General features: G+C 29.9%; 1 protein-coding gene across 1 annotated transcript in view; it reads right to left on the reverse strand.

Annotated features, from left to right (window-relative positions):
• LOC108691728 (neuroligin-3-like) overlaps positions 1-18,235 on the reverse strand; it is a 196,989-nt gene that overhangs the window by 54,393 nt on the left and 124,361 nt on the right. Inside the window, exon 6 of the mRNA XM_018199598.1 lies at positions 17,332-17,486. Coding sequence (XP_018055087.1) covers positions 17,332-17,486 — 155 coding nt within the window. The remainder of the gene's footprint in view (positions 1-17,331; positions 17,487-18,235) is intronic.

Below are 18,235 nucleotides of genomic sequence, written 5' to 3' on the forward strand. Positions count from 1 at the left end.
CAGAATGGACTAAACTGAGAAGAAAAGTTCTCTACCATTTTGCAATTTTCGCAATAGTTAACAAGATATTAATTGTCAAAAATTAATAATTTTTTACTCAAATACTATCAATTTTACAGAAAAACTGCAAGAGACGAAAATTATTTATTTTCTTGTATTTTTTATCAACTTTTTAGCATTGCATTTTCTCATTTTTACCATTTTAAGAAAATACAGTATTAAAAAATTCTGAAAAAATTCTGAAAAAGTTCTTAGAGTTCTACGAGTAAAATGATAGAGAACTTTTCTTCTCAATTTAGTCTATTCTACTCCTGTGCAAAAGATTTATCACTAATTTCCAAATACCCTGTATATATCAGATTGTGACATCTACAGAAGCGAAGAACACAATAAAAATTCTTGTAAATTATTGTATATCTGAATTATAGATACAATTTTCAATAAAACAATATTTGCAATCGACAGATTTATAAAATATATTGAAAACTATCTTCTTGTTTTAAGGAAAAATTCAATCATATTTATTTCTATATATGTATTATTAATCTACAGTTTGTTACATTTGTGAACATAGTCTGCTTTGTTTTCGGCTATGTATGTATATTTCATTTCCATCAGTTTCCATGTTAGTTATTAATTAATAAAACAAAAGATGAATATTTCGACATATTTTACTAATTGATTTTATCAGTGTTGTTTTATTAAAATATGTTTTTATCATTATTAATATATTTTGCAAGAAATTTTATTATTTTCTCGCTTCTCTGACGTCACAATCTAAGATAGTAGTGGTGAGTAAACAAAAGTCTTAAAAAATCCATCGATCATATTTAATGCATAAAATAAAATGCAAGTATATGGAATATAGGATTTACAAAAAATAAAATTTTTTTTATTAATTGAGTATTAATTTTTAACATTTCTCATTTTATGTCATTTTATGACCTTTGAGAATCGACAATTTTCAATAAAATTTTTTTTAATGAATGTTTCTCAATAATGCCGATTTATAAAAATTTAGAATAATGTAAAAACATTCTTGAAAATCTGAAAAAAAAAAACTTAAAATCTTTTTAAAATAAAAATAATCCTTAAACAACTAAGTAAAAATTTATCGAGAAATGTTTAATACGAATGTAAAATAAACAAAGAAGGCCATTCGGCCGAAGCGAATTTTAATGCCTGTTAATATTTTTTTGTGCGAATTTTATAATAATCCTTTTTCGAAATTTATTGTCTAATTAGTAAAAAAAAGAAACTTTTTCAAATGGTAAAAGACATAACTTATACAACCATTCTTCTATCTTTAGTGACTAGATCGCAAGCAGCTAAAGACAGCAAGTTGCTTTTGCAAGTATGAATCTTGAGTTCTGTCTTTCTTGGGTGCTCAAGAGGGATCAGAATATATAAACGTTGCAATGGAAGCTTTAATCGCAGACCAGAGGGCATTAAGGGCAGTTTCGACGGCGCGTTACCGCGTATGTCTGCATTATGTGGAGTTTACCCGTGGATTACGACAGTAAAGTACGGCGGTGGTGTAGTTTAGGGGGTGGGAATAAAGGTGAGGGGGCATTGGCCAATGTTTGCGATTGCCACATTCGCGGTTATTGGACGGTCGCACTGTTTAGTTCTCGATGATTATGCTAAATTATTGTTTACACCATTCCACATTGTATTCATCTATTTGCCGTCGGCTATTCAAGCCGATAGTTACGGATGTTGCACCTGTTTTAATTACTCAGAAGAACTGAAATATACAATAGATATTAATTAATTTGCGCGTTCCATGTGCGCCATTAATTAATCCAAAATACCGGCATATTTAAATTTTTGTAGCTTCTGTATCTGATTTTTTACTAGCTATGACATTATATAAAGAAAATTTAACAAAATATTACTTAAATTATTATAAATAATGAAATTCTAGTGTAATATAACAGACTACACATAAAACAATCACAAAAAGTAAAGTCTTCGTATGTAGGTACGTGATGCATTAAACTTTCTTTTATTCGTAAATATCAAAACTAACTGTTTCATGTATCGACGCGTTAATCATTGGCTTCCGGCAGTACCGATTAAACCTCAAAGTCATTCCAAAAGATAGATATCGGTGTAGGATGCGAGTTTAGGTGAGCAGAAGGGATAATCCCGTGGAGTTAGTGTCAGTCAAGCCTGAATTACGACGTGTGATGGTATGGACGGCTCTATTTGCTGTAAAATTATGATAAACTGCGCGATCCGCTGGCCGATAATAATAATAAATACGTGATCGATGGCCGTTGTTATTTCCAAATCGCGTCATTATATGACAAAACGTTGATGGAAAATTTTAAAGCAATAAACATGCAAATATTGCGAAATGAACTGTTATACCTTATCCTTACGAGAATCAGCAAGATTTTGCATATTTTAATTACATGTAATTTCTTAAAAATTTAAAAATATTAGGAATTAAAAGTTAAAAAAAGGAAGTAGAGCCACATTATTTTCAAAGAAATATTAAAGTGTTTAGGACCTTAAAAGTTCAATATTTTGAAAATTTTTATAAATTTTTGTTGAACTTCTTTCGATCAAAGTAGTAGTACATGTTGCTTTGGAAAAACAGTAACTAGCACAATTGATTCAACTATCTAATAGCTCCAGACATTACATACCCGACACTAATTGCGAAGTGCGAAATATCGATTGCAGTTTACGCGGCTGTTATGGACAGGTAGTACTGGCAGCGATATCTATCAGATCATCTCGAAGTAGATTTACGGCATTTAATCACTCGAGTTTAATCGTGATTACCGCACAGGATTACGTCACAGGATTATGCACAGAATTATATCGATGTGTCGTGAGTGTTTTTAGTGTCAATCCAACATGTCATATGGAATTCAACTGTTAAGCGAACATGATGAAAGGAAGGATAGAAAATTAAGTGACACACTAATTTAAACTACGTTCGTGTTAATTTACAAATCTGTCAACATGGTGCAATTTTAGTATTCTAGAAAACGTCATAATTTGATCTATTGTGCAAATCAAAAATTCAATTCATTTATATAAATTACAGCGCCATTTCAAGAATTACCAAAATTTTTAGAATAGGCAAAAAATAAAAAATTGTTTTCATATTTTAAATTAACCCTAACGCCATTGTTACTTTTGATTACCTTCTCGGCTACCTCAAGGTCTGAAATCCTGCCACTTTGTCACACTATATGTCTGGACATAATAAATACGTATTTTTTACGTTCAAAACGTGTGAAATTTATACCTCGAAGACAAAGACAGATAAATATGAATCAAATAAATCATATTTTACTTTTTAATTAATTACAATGCTTCAAAGCAATTTTATTGGAAAAATTCGCAAAAAATGACTAGTTTGATTAAAAAATTCTCAAATTTTTTAATTTAACGTTCAAGCAAAAACCCGTAGGATTTTTTTAGTTGATCCTTTGGACTAACAAAAAAAAAAATAGTACGATATGAATCGCTCAAAAAAGTGTAATTATTGAAACTATCGAAAATCGATATTTTTGAAATATCTATATACTATAAATTTACAATTAATAAATAAAATTTTATTATTTGAACAATAAAATGATAGATAAAGCATTGTACTTGTATAAATATTATTATAGTATATATAATTAAATTTATTAAGATTTAGCCTTAGAGGATGATGCAACACTCGCTCTAAAGCAATACATCTGCCTCGCCGAGCGATTTCCAAAGACTAATAGAGATTATAAAATTTCTACTATTTATTATATTAAAATAATTCTTTTTAATTCTACATTTTCATGTATTTATTTTTATACTATCCGAAACTTAGTAAACGTACGTTTAATAAAAAATAAAGGGGTAGAAGTCAGAACGCCGAAGCACTTATTGAAACTTTTGAAGATACTGTATAACTACAAAACTATCAATGTGCCATTTTAATCAATGCGAAAATGATGAAGTTAAAGTACACGGTCAATAGACAATTAATATTTATCTCGGGTCAAGGTATTGTAGATAATTATATTTTTCCCGATTATGTAGAACTCGCGTTAGTTAGTTAACAGAACGAATTGTGTACGATTTCGTTCATTTATCATCGATAATTAGCAATATTTGGCAATAATATATTTTTGCGATAATTATCAGGAAAATTTGCTCACGTGAATGCCCTCACACGGTTCAATATACTTACACTGCTAAAAGTTGCTCACATGTACATGAGTTTTGCAATTTCGTTACATTACGCGTGTATGATTAAATTCCTGATAGAGAACCGGCATTTGCAGAACCACACACGTTTCTAAGGACTCCCTGTAGATCCGAGGACGTGGCGGATAGAGCAATCGTTTCGCCATTGTGTGTGCGGGGCAACTCCTCACCAATAATGGAAATGGAGAGGGCATTCGAGTAGAGATTGCGCCCGGTGGTAGATTGGTCTGACATCGTACAAAGCTCCGTAAAGAGACAACGCGATATCTCTATATAGATTACGATCCGCTTTTTTCTCTGTGCGAAGATCTCGTCTTTTCAAAGCAACATCTTGATCTTTCAAAGAGGAAGATGCTCCGTCTATGGTTTGGCTGAATTTTTCGTAGGACTTTTGTGCGACGTAAGATTTTTGAGTGTATTTGATCCCGAAATCTCGAAATTCTTTATATCGTTAGATTACTAAAAACACTGAATTTTAGTTTTTTAGATTTTTGTTAAATATTAATTATTTTATTAATGTGAATCCAAATAGCAAGGTATCTTCAATGTAGCATTTATTATGAATTAATAATATCATCAAGATCACGTCATAAAAAAACATTAAAAATAAAGTCTTAAATCGCAAATCAAATTCTAAATCACAAGGACGTGATCCTTATGACAACAAAATTATGGAATAACTGTGGCGAGAAATATACAATATGTAATTTTACATATATTAGGAGAGTGATTTAGTTTTGAGGATTTTTTTCTCAAAAACTGATTTACTTAAACAACATATTACGTAAATATTTAATAACTGTTGTACGATCAACATTTAATTCTCCAGCAAATTCTGACGTGGATTGTGCTGGATTTTTGTCCAATAATGCTTACAAATCTGCATTTTCCAGCTTTTGTTGTTAACATTGAAATTATCACTTTTGAATCGATAGAACCAATATTTACACGTCTAATTAATGGAGCAACATCACAATCTATCAGAGTTTATGACCTTCAGCTGTCGTTTTCTTCTGATTAAAAAACACATTCTTCTGATTGAAAAACATTCCAATCACAGCTATTATTTTTTAATACTTTAATATTACTTCATGATATTTAGTTTATATTATAACAATTAACAGTAAACATCCAGTATTTCATGGAACTTTCTAAAGAGCATTTCCGACATGAGATTGCAAAAATTGCAAAATGGAAAATTTTTCGACTTAGTTTTTTTATTAGGAATAGCACTATATGATTAGTGGTTGTTATTTCAGATACAGCCTGTATATATATACATTAGGAGTGTGATTTGAGGGTTTTTTTTTTTAATAACTGTGTTGGAATGTCTTCGACATTATGCCATCTCTTCTTGTTGAAAACCCTCAAATTCCTAAACCAATGCTAATGATGTACTGTAACTTTCAAGCATCTTAGCTCAAAAAGTACTTAATAAAAAAATATTTTTTATAGCGTTTTGAAAAACTCTCGACACCAGCTATTAGATTCTGCCATAAAAAAATTGGGTGTTCCATTAAAAAAAATTGATGTGACCTTGACGACGCCACCCAATCAATCAATACCTTTTTATTCTCCTCCGAATGATACAACTTTTGTATGTAAAACATTTTTCCGTATCTACCATAGTTTTCGAGGAATCTTAATGCTTTATTAAAAATGGGACACCCTGTATCTGTAATCTTATAATATATTTGTATCATTATAAATGTTAGATTTATTTTGCATTCGATTATGTCACTGTTTAATCTATTGATATTAAATAACGAAAAATGATTTTAAGGGGATGGCCAAATTGTCGGGACTTTGCAGATTGATATAAATCTCCAAATTTACTGAACGGAATCAAAAATTCTTTTACAGGATTAAAATAGACGTAAAATTTGATGATGCTGCAATAGATTTTATACTAAAATCGAAAAAAAAAGTTAAAAACTTATATTTTTTTATTATTATATATTTAACTTTTATATTTTTATATTTTTTTCAACTAGAATCGTCACCTGAGCTATCACCTGACGTAGACGTTTCCTTAATACAAAAGTTTTACAGCTTGCTTGGACTAAACAACAGTGCAGCACTAAACGTGCACAAACAATACTGAGTTTATAAAACTAAGATTAAAAAGAAAGATTTATATCGATCTGCAAATAATGTGTAAACGCTGAGCGAAGAAAATAAAGCAATAATCGTGTAATAAAGCAATAGATGTTTGATCTTTCAGATATAGATATATAGCGTTGCAATATGTTAGATAAGGATAGATGAATGCGTTTGAGTGAGACATAACGATTTTATAATAAGTATAACAAATGAATGGAAGATATCATTACTCAAATCAAATTTGGAATTTAAAAACGTGAAAAATGCTAATTTTATTTCGGTAATACAGGCGGCTTTAACATTCCCTTAAATCATTGTTATATAATAACGAAATTTTGCTATTTGAGATATTAATCTTGGATATAATGTTTTAATATTGATGGTAATAATTTTAATCCAATTTTTATTTTTTGATAGATTCTAAGCCTATGAATTTTTACTTGTGATAAATACACATGCGACAGAAAATAACTTTATCGTTTCGGGAAATGCAATTTCGAAAATGCCCCTGTTCGTGGTGACATTCGATAAACTAACAACGTTGCAATTGGTTCTTTCTCGTTGGACGTTTCTCTATTAGTTTGTTTGAAAGTCTTTTCCTACAAAAACCCACTGGGAGACATTTTGTTCCGCAAAACGTGTTATGTCTGGAAACGTCAAACTTTACTCGAAATCCAGAAACTTTTTCTCTTTGCTAAGGCATAGGCATCGTCGATATATCAAAGGTTTGACGGCTTCTAAGCAGGTTGTAATTCAGTTTATAACTAACTGAAAATAAAAAAATAGAAAAAGAACTTTTAAGGTAATATCAAATACATTTTGAATAAATTTTAATTTAAAATAAAACATGAGTTGTTAAAAGACGTAGAAAAATTCATCTAATAAAATATATAGTATTTAATTTTCTATAATATGACTAGTCACTGTAAACCTTTAAGGTATGAAAAATATAAATTAAACATAAATTAATCTATACTTGACATACTTTTTGTATTAAGAGACTTAAAAAGATTGATAATAATTATAGGGCTACGAACCAAGGTTTTAATGCTGTGTAATTATGAAAAATTTATTATAATATACGTTTCGACTCTAATTGGGTCATTTTCAATATAGAAACTAAAACAATTTTAAAAAAGCAACGACTTATTTGAAAAACATTAACATGACAAAAACATAAAATAATTTAGACGGTAATTATAATAATATATGAACTTATTGCAATATATGTTAAAATTTCCATTATAGATGGTATTGAGCGTTAGATATATCCACGTGAAAAATTAGATGCCAAAAAATTCGGATAACAACTTGAATGTGTAGATACATTACGACATAAGTGGTCATCAGCGACTATCTTATAAAACGACTTTAAAGATCGCAAAGGTTCGGAATTGCACTTTCAAACAGACAGATGATCCAATTATTAATATTGTCTAGAAATATAATTTAGAAAAAAGATTGTATAAATTAGTATGCTAAATTGAATGTAAGTCGCTAGATAAAATAATTTCTTCAACTCATGATCAATTTCACCCAAAAGAAGTTTCAGTTAAATAAAGTGACAAATTGTATGTCTAAAGATAAAACGGTTACATAAATAAAATTAAAACTTGTATGTATGACCAATGTCACGAGATAACAAAGAACGTAAGTCGCTAGTTAAAATAATTTCTTGAACTCATACAACAAATTTTTCAATACAGAAGTTTCAGTATATAAATCAAATAGAAAATTGTATGTTTTATAATAAAACGGTTAGATAATTAAGCCTAAATCTTATACATATAACAAATGTCTTGAGATAAAACAGTTATTTATAAAGTTATTTAAAAGTCAATACATGGACAAATAGTTAAAAATATTAATCGAGCAATTAAAAGTAGAAAATAAAAAGTACCTGTTAAAGTAGTGCAATATTTATGATTAACAATTGAATACGAAAAAATTGCGATATCCAGAGATCAAGAACTCATTTCTTTAGAAAAAAACAATATAATGCTTTGTACTAGCTGGAGATAAAAAAAAGTGAGGACGAGTGATAGGGAAAGAATGTATGGAAGGGATATCTAGGAGGAATATTAGGAGAAGAGAATAGCAACTGAAATATAGAAAGATACATAGATCAGATAACGACTCCGTATCAGTTAGCTTATTCAAATCTTGAGATTGTCTTTTAATGTGCGTCACCTCTGATATCAACCCTTTGTTATAAGTTGGTTCTGTATAAAAAATTTTCACTTCCAATCAAAATTGTGAGTAAATTTAATGCAATGATCTGAAATGACCGAAGGAGATCCCGTTTTTTTTGTTAATATCTCATATACTCTTGTATGTAATCGTCTTTTCGTTTGGCCGACGTAACTTCGCATCACAATCCAGACATGAAATTTTATACTTGATGCAATAATGGATTCAAACAATCTTTGATGAACTTATTTAAGGTGTTTAGAATCGAAAAAGTTGTTTTTAAATTGATCGTTGAGGCAATCGGTAAAAAACTTTCAGAACCCGATCTAATATACTATGAAGGAACTATGAAGTATTTGTTCTTAATGTTCACAATTTTAGTGGGATTGTTAGATTTATGAAAATGAAATTCTCGTTCTGATAGCTGGAAAAATAAACGGAAGTGGGTAACTATTCTCTAACAAGATATGAATAGACTCTATTATATTTTCCTGGTAACGTGGATGTGACAGAAGAATTATTTCATCAACCATTCCAAACACTATTCCTCTTTTGTGGCAAATAGGATGGTGTGAGTGAAAATTCAAATATTTTGCCGAAAATGTAGGTTTACTGGATATATCCTGGTGAAAAACGATTTTATTATTGTCTAAGATTAAAGTAACATCCAAAAAACTAATAGAATTGCAATTACTAACTTCCATAGTAAACTACGATTTTTTTATGTAACGAGTTAAACACGTCAAAAGATCATTTAACTTCATATGAAGCAGCCAACAAAATGTCATCCACATTTACAATAAATCGGTAACTGTATCGGAAGTCTCTCTGTAATGCTTGTTCTTCTAGATTTTCTAAAACAATGTTCGCTAAAATCGGGAACAACAGGGATCCCATCGGCGTCCCGAATATTTGTTTATAGAAAATTCCATTAAACGAAAAGAATTGAAAATGTGAATTGAAAAATTTTTTGGCATCTAATTTTTCACGTGGATATATCTAACAACGTTCAATACCATCCAATCCATAATAGAAATTTTAATATATACTGCGATAAGTTTATATATTGTTACAACTATCGTCTAAATTATTTTCTGTGTTTGTTATGTTAGTGTTTTTCAAATAAGTCGTTGCTTTTTAAAATTGTATTAGTTTCTACATTGAGAATGACTTAATTAGGATTGAAACGTATGTTATAATAAACTTTTGTTTCATAATCACACAGACCTTGCTTGGCTCGTAGCTCTATACTTATTATTAATTTTTTAAAATTAATAATTTGAGCCTTTTTCTTACATTATTTTTTTAATAAAAAGATTTTTAATTTCTTTAGTTATTATCTAGCTTTTTAATTATTAGGTACATCATCTAAGTATGTAATATATTAATATACAGTATTGAAATGTTATATAAAATGTATGAATGAAATATAAATGTTCCTTTTGCTTCTCTCTCTTTATATCAATATTTTTTACTTCAATAATTTTTGTTAAATTACCAACTCTCTTAAATTTATACCGTCAAATTAGATCGTTTTCATCTATAGTCACATTTATCAAAAGTTAATGGATTTAATAATTGGAACCGACATATTTTATGGACTTTGCAGATGATCGAAAGTATAATTCATATCTGTGAAGAAAAGTGATGATCATTTGTCTTTTGAGGATTCAGTTATAACATCGAACAAGAGAATGGTGATAATGCGTAAAATTGGGAATCATTTTGCAAGGATTTTCTCTGACGCCTGCAAATTTGCTTTTTACGCGTACATGCATGTACACCCGGCGCCATCACTTCAGCGACCGATAAAATGTACGATGGTACGCGGTTCCGAAGCGGAAACGGGTTTTTAATGTTTATTTTGAATCACATTTGCCGCGTTCAGGCCGAAATGAGCATTTGAGCGATGATTTATAATCACGGGTCGACGCGCAGACGAAATCACCGGGTCGTTTTCATTGCTCGACACGCATTTTTTCAAATCGCTGAGAGGATCCTCCTGTCCGCCTCGTCGTTATTTAACGTTTTAAAAAGCAAACGAGAGAGACGGTGAAAAAACGTTTGGTCGTTTTGAGATGCACTCACGTGCGTTTAATCGCCGCAGATTTCTACGATCTTTTGTTTCGTGCACGTCTTCCTGATAAAATTTGATTACGTTCTTTTTCATTTATATGCATAAACGTGACAATGCAGAAACCGTATTCGAAAGGAAGATTCCGCGGTACGTTGCGGTTGAACTACATATTCCGGTTCTATGGATTTGCTAACATCCGTCGACTTAGCAGTAACTACGAACTAAACTAGGAACTCTGAGACGTCACGTATTAACCAATCGGATCGGTTGGTGGTGTCAACGCTTCTCCACTGTCATGTATAATACAATGCGAGTAATTTTGAGCTTCGAGTTCAGACGTGGTCACGTACACACAGGAATTACGTGAGACAAACTACATTGCTCCGTGCGTGATCGCGTGCAGAGTGTGCTTGCGCGTTCACGTTTATACGGAATGTCCTAGCAAGGTGTTATATTAGTAACGGAGAATTTCGAATCAATATATTTCTACTTTGACTTGTATCCGTGTATATTATCTGTATATTAATAGGATAATGGTATAGAAATGGTATTAATGATTGCGCATTTTTAAAATTTGTCACAATTATCACAACGTTCAACTTCAATTAATATCTTTATGATTTATATAATAATGCATGTACAGAAAATAAAATAAATATCTTTGTAAATCTACTTTGTGAAGCATTCGTTCTCTTACTTAAAAAGCGAACTTGAATTTTTAGGTAGGATTAAAAATTTTAACATTTTCCAGAAAAGGGGAAAAACATTTTTCAACGTATAATTCTTAAAATACGCAACTACTTTATTTCTTATGACATTACCTTATCATACTTTCAATTTTAATTGAGTAATGTACTTGTTCTTATATATTTTGTGTGCGTGTACACGAGGAAATTTCAGATAAAAACCTTTATGGATACGCTCGATTTAGCATGTATACGTATATATAATACGCGACTGCCTGTTTCCGAATACACACCACGTGCGTGGCGATATACATTGTCCCAGACACACTCTCTTGCTGGAGTTAAGCCACGTGTGAGGGTCTACCGCGAAACTACGAAGTTATTGGCGACATATGCGAAAGTTCGTTTAACCCCTTCGTCCTTTCGATGAATATGCAAAAGCAGCGTTGGAACGAGCCGACGATGTTCCAATGCTCGTCGTCGCTCCAAGCGACGTGAAATTCGCTTCGACGATGCATCGCCGATTCAGGCAAGAGAGATCGATGTTTCCAGGTCTTTTGAGTGTAAATCGAATCAATAGTTAGGAATGTGGTATACGGGGAATACAAACTATCCCAGATATAATCGTATTTCATCACGCGATTAATGCGTATTCTCGATGAAAAATATTCCACAAATATTTATATCAATCGATTTTATTCTTTGACTGCTGTTGTGTGACTTACAATTAGATTATATAATTGTTAGATATTTATATCTTTAGGCTCTTAAAATAATTTAACTTCATGGATCAATCATTAATACATAGATTCCTAAAATAGTAAAATATCTTTTTATGTTTTAAGTTAAAATTAAATTTATTTCAATAAATTCACTTCTAATCCGATCCTTCTAATTTATGTTTGACTTTGTATTAAAAAATAACGAGGCAAACTTTCTAATCTAAAACTCAAGTCAGTCAGCGCTGCTGAAAGTGTCAAAGACTATCCTCTAAAGGTATTACTTTTACTCTGGAAAAAATGCAGTCTCTCCTCTTTTTGCGAAAGAATGTTCGTGTGGTAGACAGGTTCCATTTCCTTGGTCTCCGAAGAGACGCAATGGCTCTCAAATAAGGACAAGGCCTTGAGAATTTTCACTGTGTAAAATATTTCTCATACCTTCATCGATATTCCATTTGCAGCCTCCAGAGTCACGTACACGCACACACGCATATACGTACGCACGTAAATACATGAGAACTAACTCAGTGTGATAAAACAACTATATCTGGAGGCGATTCTGCAGGATCCTTCGTTCAATTTTTCTATAATCCTGAATAAGTTCTTAAAGTAGCAAACTTTAGATTGTATTGAACTTTATTGTGATTTTAGATTCGAAATTATTCAATCCTTATTGTATTTATTTATAGATTTCAAAAATTTCAAACTTTTAAGATTAATAATTAAAAATACTTATGGGAAAGCGCTCCAAAGTACGAAATACCTTTAAATTCTCAATTGTAAAAATTCTCAATTGTAAACTTATAACTCTTAATCATAATTAAATGCTATTAATTTATTCATAAACTTTTACAATTAACACCATTCATGCTAATGAATGACGTTAGTACTCTGTTATTTAGTTATTTTATATTTCAATAATTAATCATTTTTTAAAATTAAAATTAAACAAGGCTCCAAAGATTAAATCTATAAAGGAATATAAAGCACTAAGAGTCGACAGTACATGTGTAGTCAAAAATAATGTATATGTTAATCAATTACAAACGTTTCGACCATAGGATTAGGTCATCTTCAGTGTATTATTCATCAAAATTATTCATCAAAATCAAAATTGATACATTGTAACACAATAAGGTGAATGCTATCATCGCTAGATGTCCAAATTTAAGAACTTCATTATTTGTTTGTTGTATTTAGTTGGATACAAACAAGAATTCATTTAATTAAAATCGAGTTAATGTATGAAATTTATGAATTTTTAATCATAGTCAAATTGATTGTATCAAATAGATAAAATTTACATTGTACTCAGCATAACGATGATCCGTTATAACGTGATGTATTTATAACAATGTCTTGAGAGCGTGTGAAAAGACATTTCACAATACGCAGTGTTTATAAGTATGAAAGTTAAACGGAATAAATACCCTCGCAATCTCGTCGATACAAATTTATAATTTACAAAACATAGAAACAGATAAGTACCAACACAAGCTCGAAAACTTTACAAATTTATAATTTATAAAACAAGAACATATTCATTTTCTTTAAATTAAATCATAACGAATCCAATAATTCCGATTCATTTTGCATATTAAGTTTATTTTTTTGTATTTTTTATATGAATCGCTTCCGAAATTAATCTTTTATTTAATCCTTGTTCTTTGTCTAAAATCATTCCAATAAAAATCATGATTGTGCTCTTCTATGTTCTGTTATTACAGAATGTTGTGTGGTGTGATTTATTATATGATTCTGATGTTCTTTAATACGTATCTTCAACACCCGTTTCGTTTGGCCCATTTGATAAGAAGCATCATAATTTTGACAATTAATTTTGTACACTACATTAAAATGTATTAGTGACGGCAATTTGTCCTTTTGTACTTTTATAAATGTATTAAGTTTATTAATTCCTACGTAAGCCAAACGAACCACTCTGTTATTTTTGAAAAAACTCTTGAATTTATCTGCTGTTGAAGGCGCGTAGGATACAGTAAAGTATATAATTAAATTGTTGTTCAATTTTCTCTTTCATTGTATGTTCTTGTTACGTTGTTCGAATTTGGTGTGTAGTCTTTTTCTAATGCTTTCAAAAATCAGTTTTAAAGGGTAACCGTTGGTAAGTAAGATGTTAATAATGAACTTAAAGTTTTTCTGTGAAAAACTGAAAAGGATGTGATAATAACAACACCCTGTCTATTAAACCCATAATTGTCTCATTTTATGATATCTCGGATGACATGAAAAATAGTTTAGATACCGAGAACAAGGGTTTGTGAAAACAATCATATATCAAATAACCGTCCTTTTTTATTAAAGTTACATCTAGAAAGTTCAAACTCTCCAAAATTTAATCGAGGAATGGTAACCATTAAACATACTTAATAAATTATATCAATATTTTCTTCATATATTGACAATTCAATTGTCATCAATATAAATGTCTCACACAGAAACCCAATGAAAATGATAAACTCTCAAGAACAGGTTTTTCTAGATCCTGTATAACAAAATCCGCTGTTATCAGAGAAAGAGATATTACTTTCTATATTCATTCAACATTGTTCAATACTCTTAATAACTTGTAAGCCGATACATTGGTGAAAAGTGAAACAAGTATCTGGTTTTATGATAATTTAGTAGTTAAGTCTTGAATTGATTGAAAGCTGCTTTTAACGTAATCAAAAGGCTTTTCCAGACAACGGTCTAAATGCTACGTAAAAAAAAAAAAGCGAGATTGTATAACGGATTACCTATGGACGATATTATATGTGATGGATTGCCTGGTTTGTGAATTTTTGGCACCGCAATACATAAAACTTACTATTAAGACCCTCCTGTCGTGGACTGTCATTTATAGAACAAATTCCTCTAACTTTTTAAAATACCGCCAAATTATTTAAATTTTAATAATTCACATTTATTTTTGAATTATTTTAACTTTATCTCACAATATTACCCTCGGTAATATTGGATTCGTAGAATTGAGAAAATTATATGTAGAGTCAGATATAAAACCTTGTTGCTTCCATGTTTTTAACATTTTCTGTAATTCACCTAATAATTTATCGATGGGATTTAAAATTGTGTAAGTATTAGTGTCTTGTAATAATATTATACTTCCATTTTATTAACATATTCTATTTTATCAATAGCGACGACATTGTCCCCTTGTCTGCACGTGTTATTATTATTTGTGTATATATATTGTCTTTTAAAAATTATTGTAGTAGAAAGAGAAGATAAAATGAGATCATCCTCTTTAGTTTTCATACGCATTACATTTTTAATATTTGACAGGTAAAGGAAAAATTTATTTCTAAACGTTTTGTTGTTATGAAGTTTTGTTGTTACCTTTTAATTTTAATAGATTATTCTTTATATGTTTAATATATTCGATGATTGACTCAACATTGCAAGGAGGGAGACAAAAATCCTCTCCTAACAATGTATTCGCTATCGTTTTAAACGTATGAAATTTTAGTTTCGAAATTTATTTAATACATTATTTAGATGTTGCGGATGTAAATTCCATAATTTACAATTGCGTAAGAATTCAATCTTAGAATATATACTCACACGCTCTCTATTAAGATTAATCCATAATTTCAACAATTTGGTTACATGTATGCCAAATATTAAATTAATAAAATTAAAAAATGAATAATTCTCGTAACGTATACTTCAGGCTGCGCCAAATAACAATTAAAATTAAAATTAAACAAGGCTCCAAAGATTAAATCTATAAAGGAATATAAAACCAGTGAAAGCCGACACAATTGTAATCAAAAATACGTGTGTAATCAAAAATAATGTATATGTCAATCATCAATTACAAACGTTTCGACCATAGAATTAGGTCATCTTCAGTGTAAAATAAAAAAATTATTCAGTGTAATAATTTTTTATAACAAACGGTTAAAAATGCAGGGCATATTATATCAGAGTAACAGATTGTCAATAAAAATAAAGTTTTGGCAAACAAACACGTTATTGATCGCAAAATTTGGACGAATTTATGTTTGCGCTTATGAATATTTCATATATATTTTTTGAATATTTACTAGCGTAAGTTTTTCGGGGCATTACTAATACGCATGATATGAGTGTATGTGTATTTGTTGAGGTGAAATATTTGTGGATTCCGATATTGCGCAAAAATATATATAATATTGAAATCGTTATAAATGACAAGAACAATATTTTACACACGAAATTTCTTCTCTAATCTTTCCAAATTTTTCTTCATCCCCTTCTCTTATATTTTATATTCTATTAAAAGCTCTTCATTATCCCTTTATAATTAATCATATAGTATTTAACTGTAAAAGTATTTTCACATTTTAATTTGTTCACCAGACGTAACCATTTTTTTTTCTATTTATAACGTTTATGACATATTCCCGCCCTCTTCCCACACTTCAACGCGAACTTTCTGGTTCGTTCATGAATATGGAAAATTAGATTTTTCGGCGGTTTTTTTTTCCATCACAAATTGATTCCGCAAGTGGTGCGTGCAAGGTTTCAACGATTAATTCAAAGAAAAAAAGACAGATTTCAATAATGCTCGCAAGTGAAAATTAAAATTCGCTTTTAGAGTAAATATAAACGTTCGGGTTGTTGGAAAAAATACGAGATTGTCATGATGGCGAATAAAGTTGCCGTTTGGAACATGTGTGCAATTACTGCACCATCAAATCATTAAAATGTCCAAACACGTACGTGTCTTTAGTTTTTAACCTTTTTCTTTAAATTTTAAACTAGCAAAGAAACTAATGTTCCAAAAAATGTTAAATTCTGATTTTAATGGAACTTTTTATACATATAGATTATATTAATAGATAAATTCAAAAAAATCAGTTCCGGCCAATAAATGGTTTATTTGAAATCATCCCTTATATGTAAAGCAGTTTTCAACTTTTATTATCTCAAAAACTATTCAAGATATTCCAAAAAATGTTTTGATAAAATTTCATAATAAAATTACTTCCATTTATCTACATAGATTAATAATACAAAAAATAATTTTGAAAATATAAAAATTGAAAAATTACTTTTTAAACTTTATTAACTAAAATAAATAGAAGTAATTTTATTATAAAACATTTTTCGAATAGTTTTTAAAACATGAGAGTTGAAAACTGATTTACATAGAAATCATGATATCACATCTTAAAATCGTTTATTGACTGCAATTGATATTTTCTAATCTTATCTGTTTACGTAATCTATATATGTATAGAAAGTTTCATTAAAATCAGTATTTTACACTTCGAGAGCTTCTCTTGTAAGTTTTGTCGATTAGATTGTGTGATGGAATTTTATATAATCTACTTACCCAGTTTTCACAAAGTTCGCAAAATATTGCATGATACTCTCCGAGAGTGCCATTTCCAGTCTCGTGTAGTTTTTCGGAAAATGGCCAAATCCCTCCACCCATAATGGAGCTCCGAAGACGAATGGAAGCTCTTCGCCGTGCACCGAGCCCATCTTCTGTAAACAAAACAAGATTAAAGTTACGAGACTTTTACGTTCTTTATCGCCTACTTTATACATGTGTGCGAAATGCGTCAAAATATAATGATAAAAACACTTTTCAATTTATGATACATAAGTATTATACATAGTTTTCAAAGTTTGCGGAATAAATAGAGGCAGTTAATAATAGTTTAAGCGAAGAACGTACGGTGAAATTATTAATCATGGTAGATTACGTGGCCAGTAGATAAAAATGGAAGCGCTTTCTTGGTCTGTTTTAATTGGACACAGCGCTGACTATAAATCAGAAATTTATCGTTTAATACCGCTGGGATTTAGAAATTGTCATCGTTGGTGCGAGCTTATCCGCAAGCTCGATCATCGTAGACACGTCAGATGCGATTCAATTTCTCCAACGTCTTCACCGGAGAATTACCGGTGAAGGCTAAAACGTTAAGGTCGACCGTCGCGTCGGTCTAAATTGGATAAATTTCAGATTCGTAGATGAAGATTGTAATTTGAATCATTAAAATATATTAAACAATAAAATTAGAAACAAGACCGTTTATGTTAAATACATTACTTTAATTAAATACGAAGCGCCACTACGGTTTGAATGCTAAGATGTTATATATATTCATATAAATAAATTAATTTCAAAAATGATAACTGCGTGCCGATATGATTGTCGGACTTTCGACACGCAATTATCATTTCTGAAATTAATTCATTTATATGAATATATATAATAGTTCAACATCTTA

Source organism: Atta colombica, unplaced genomic scaffold (genome assembly GCF_001594045.1).
Source record: "Atta colombica isolate Treedump-2 unplaced genomic scaffold, Acol1.0 scaffold51, whole genome shotgun sequence".
In the NCBI taxonomy this organism is placed as follows: domain Eukaryota; kingdom Metazoa; phylum Arthropoda; class Insecta; order Hymenoptera; family Formicidae; genus Atta; species Atta colombica.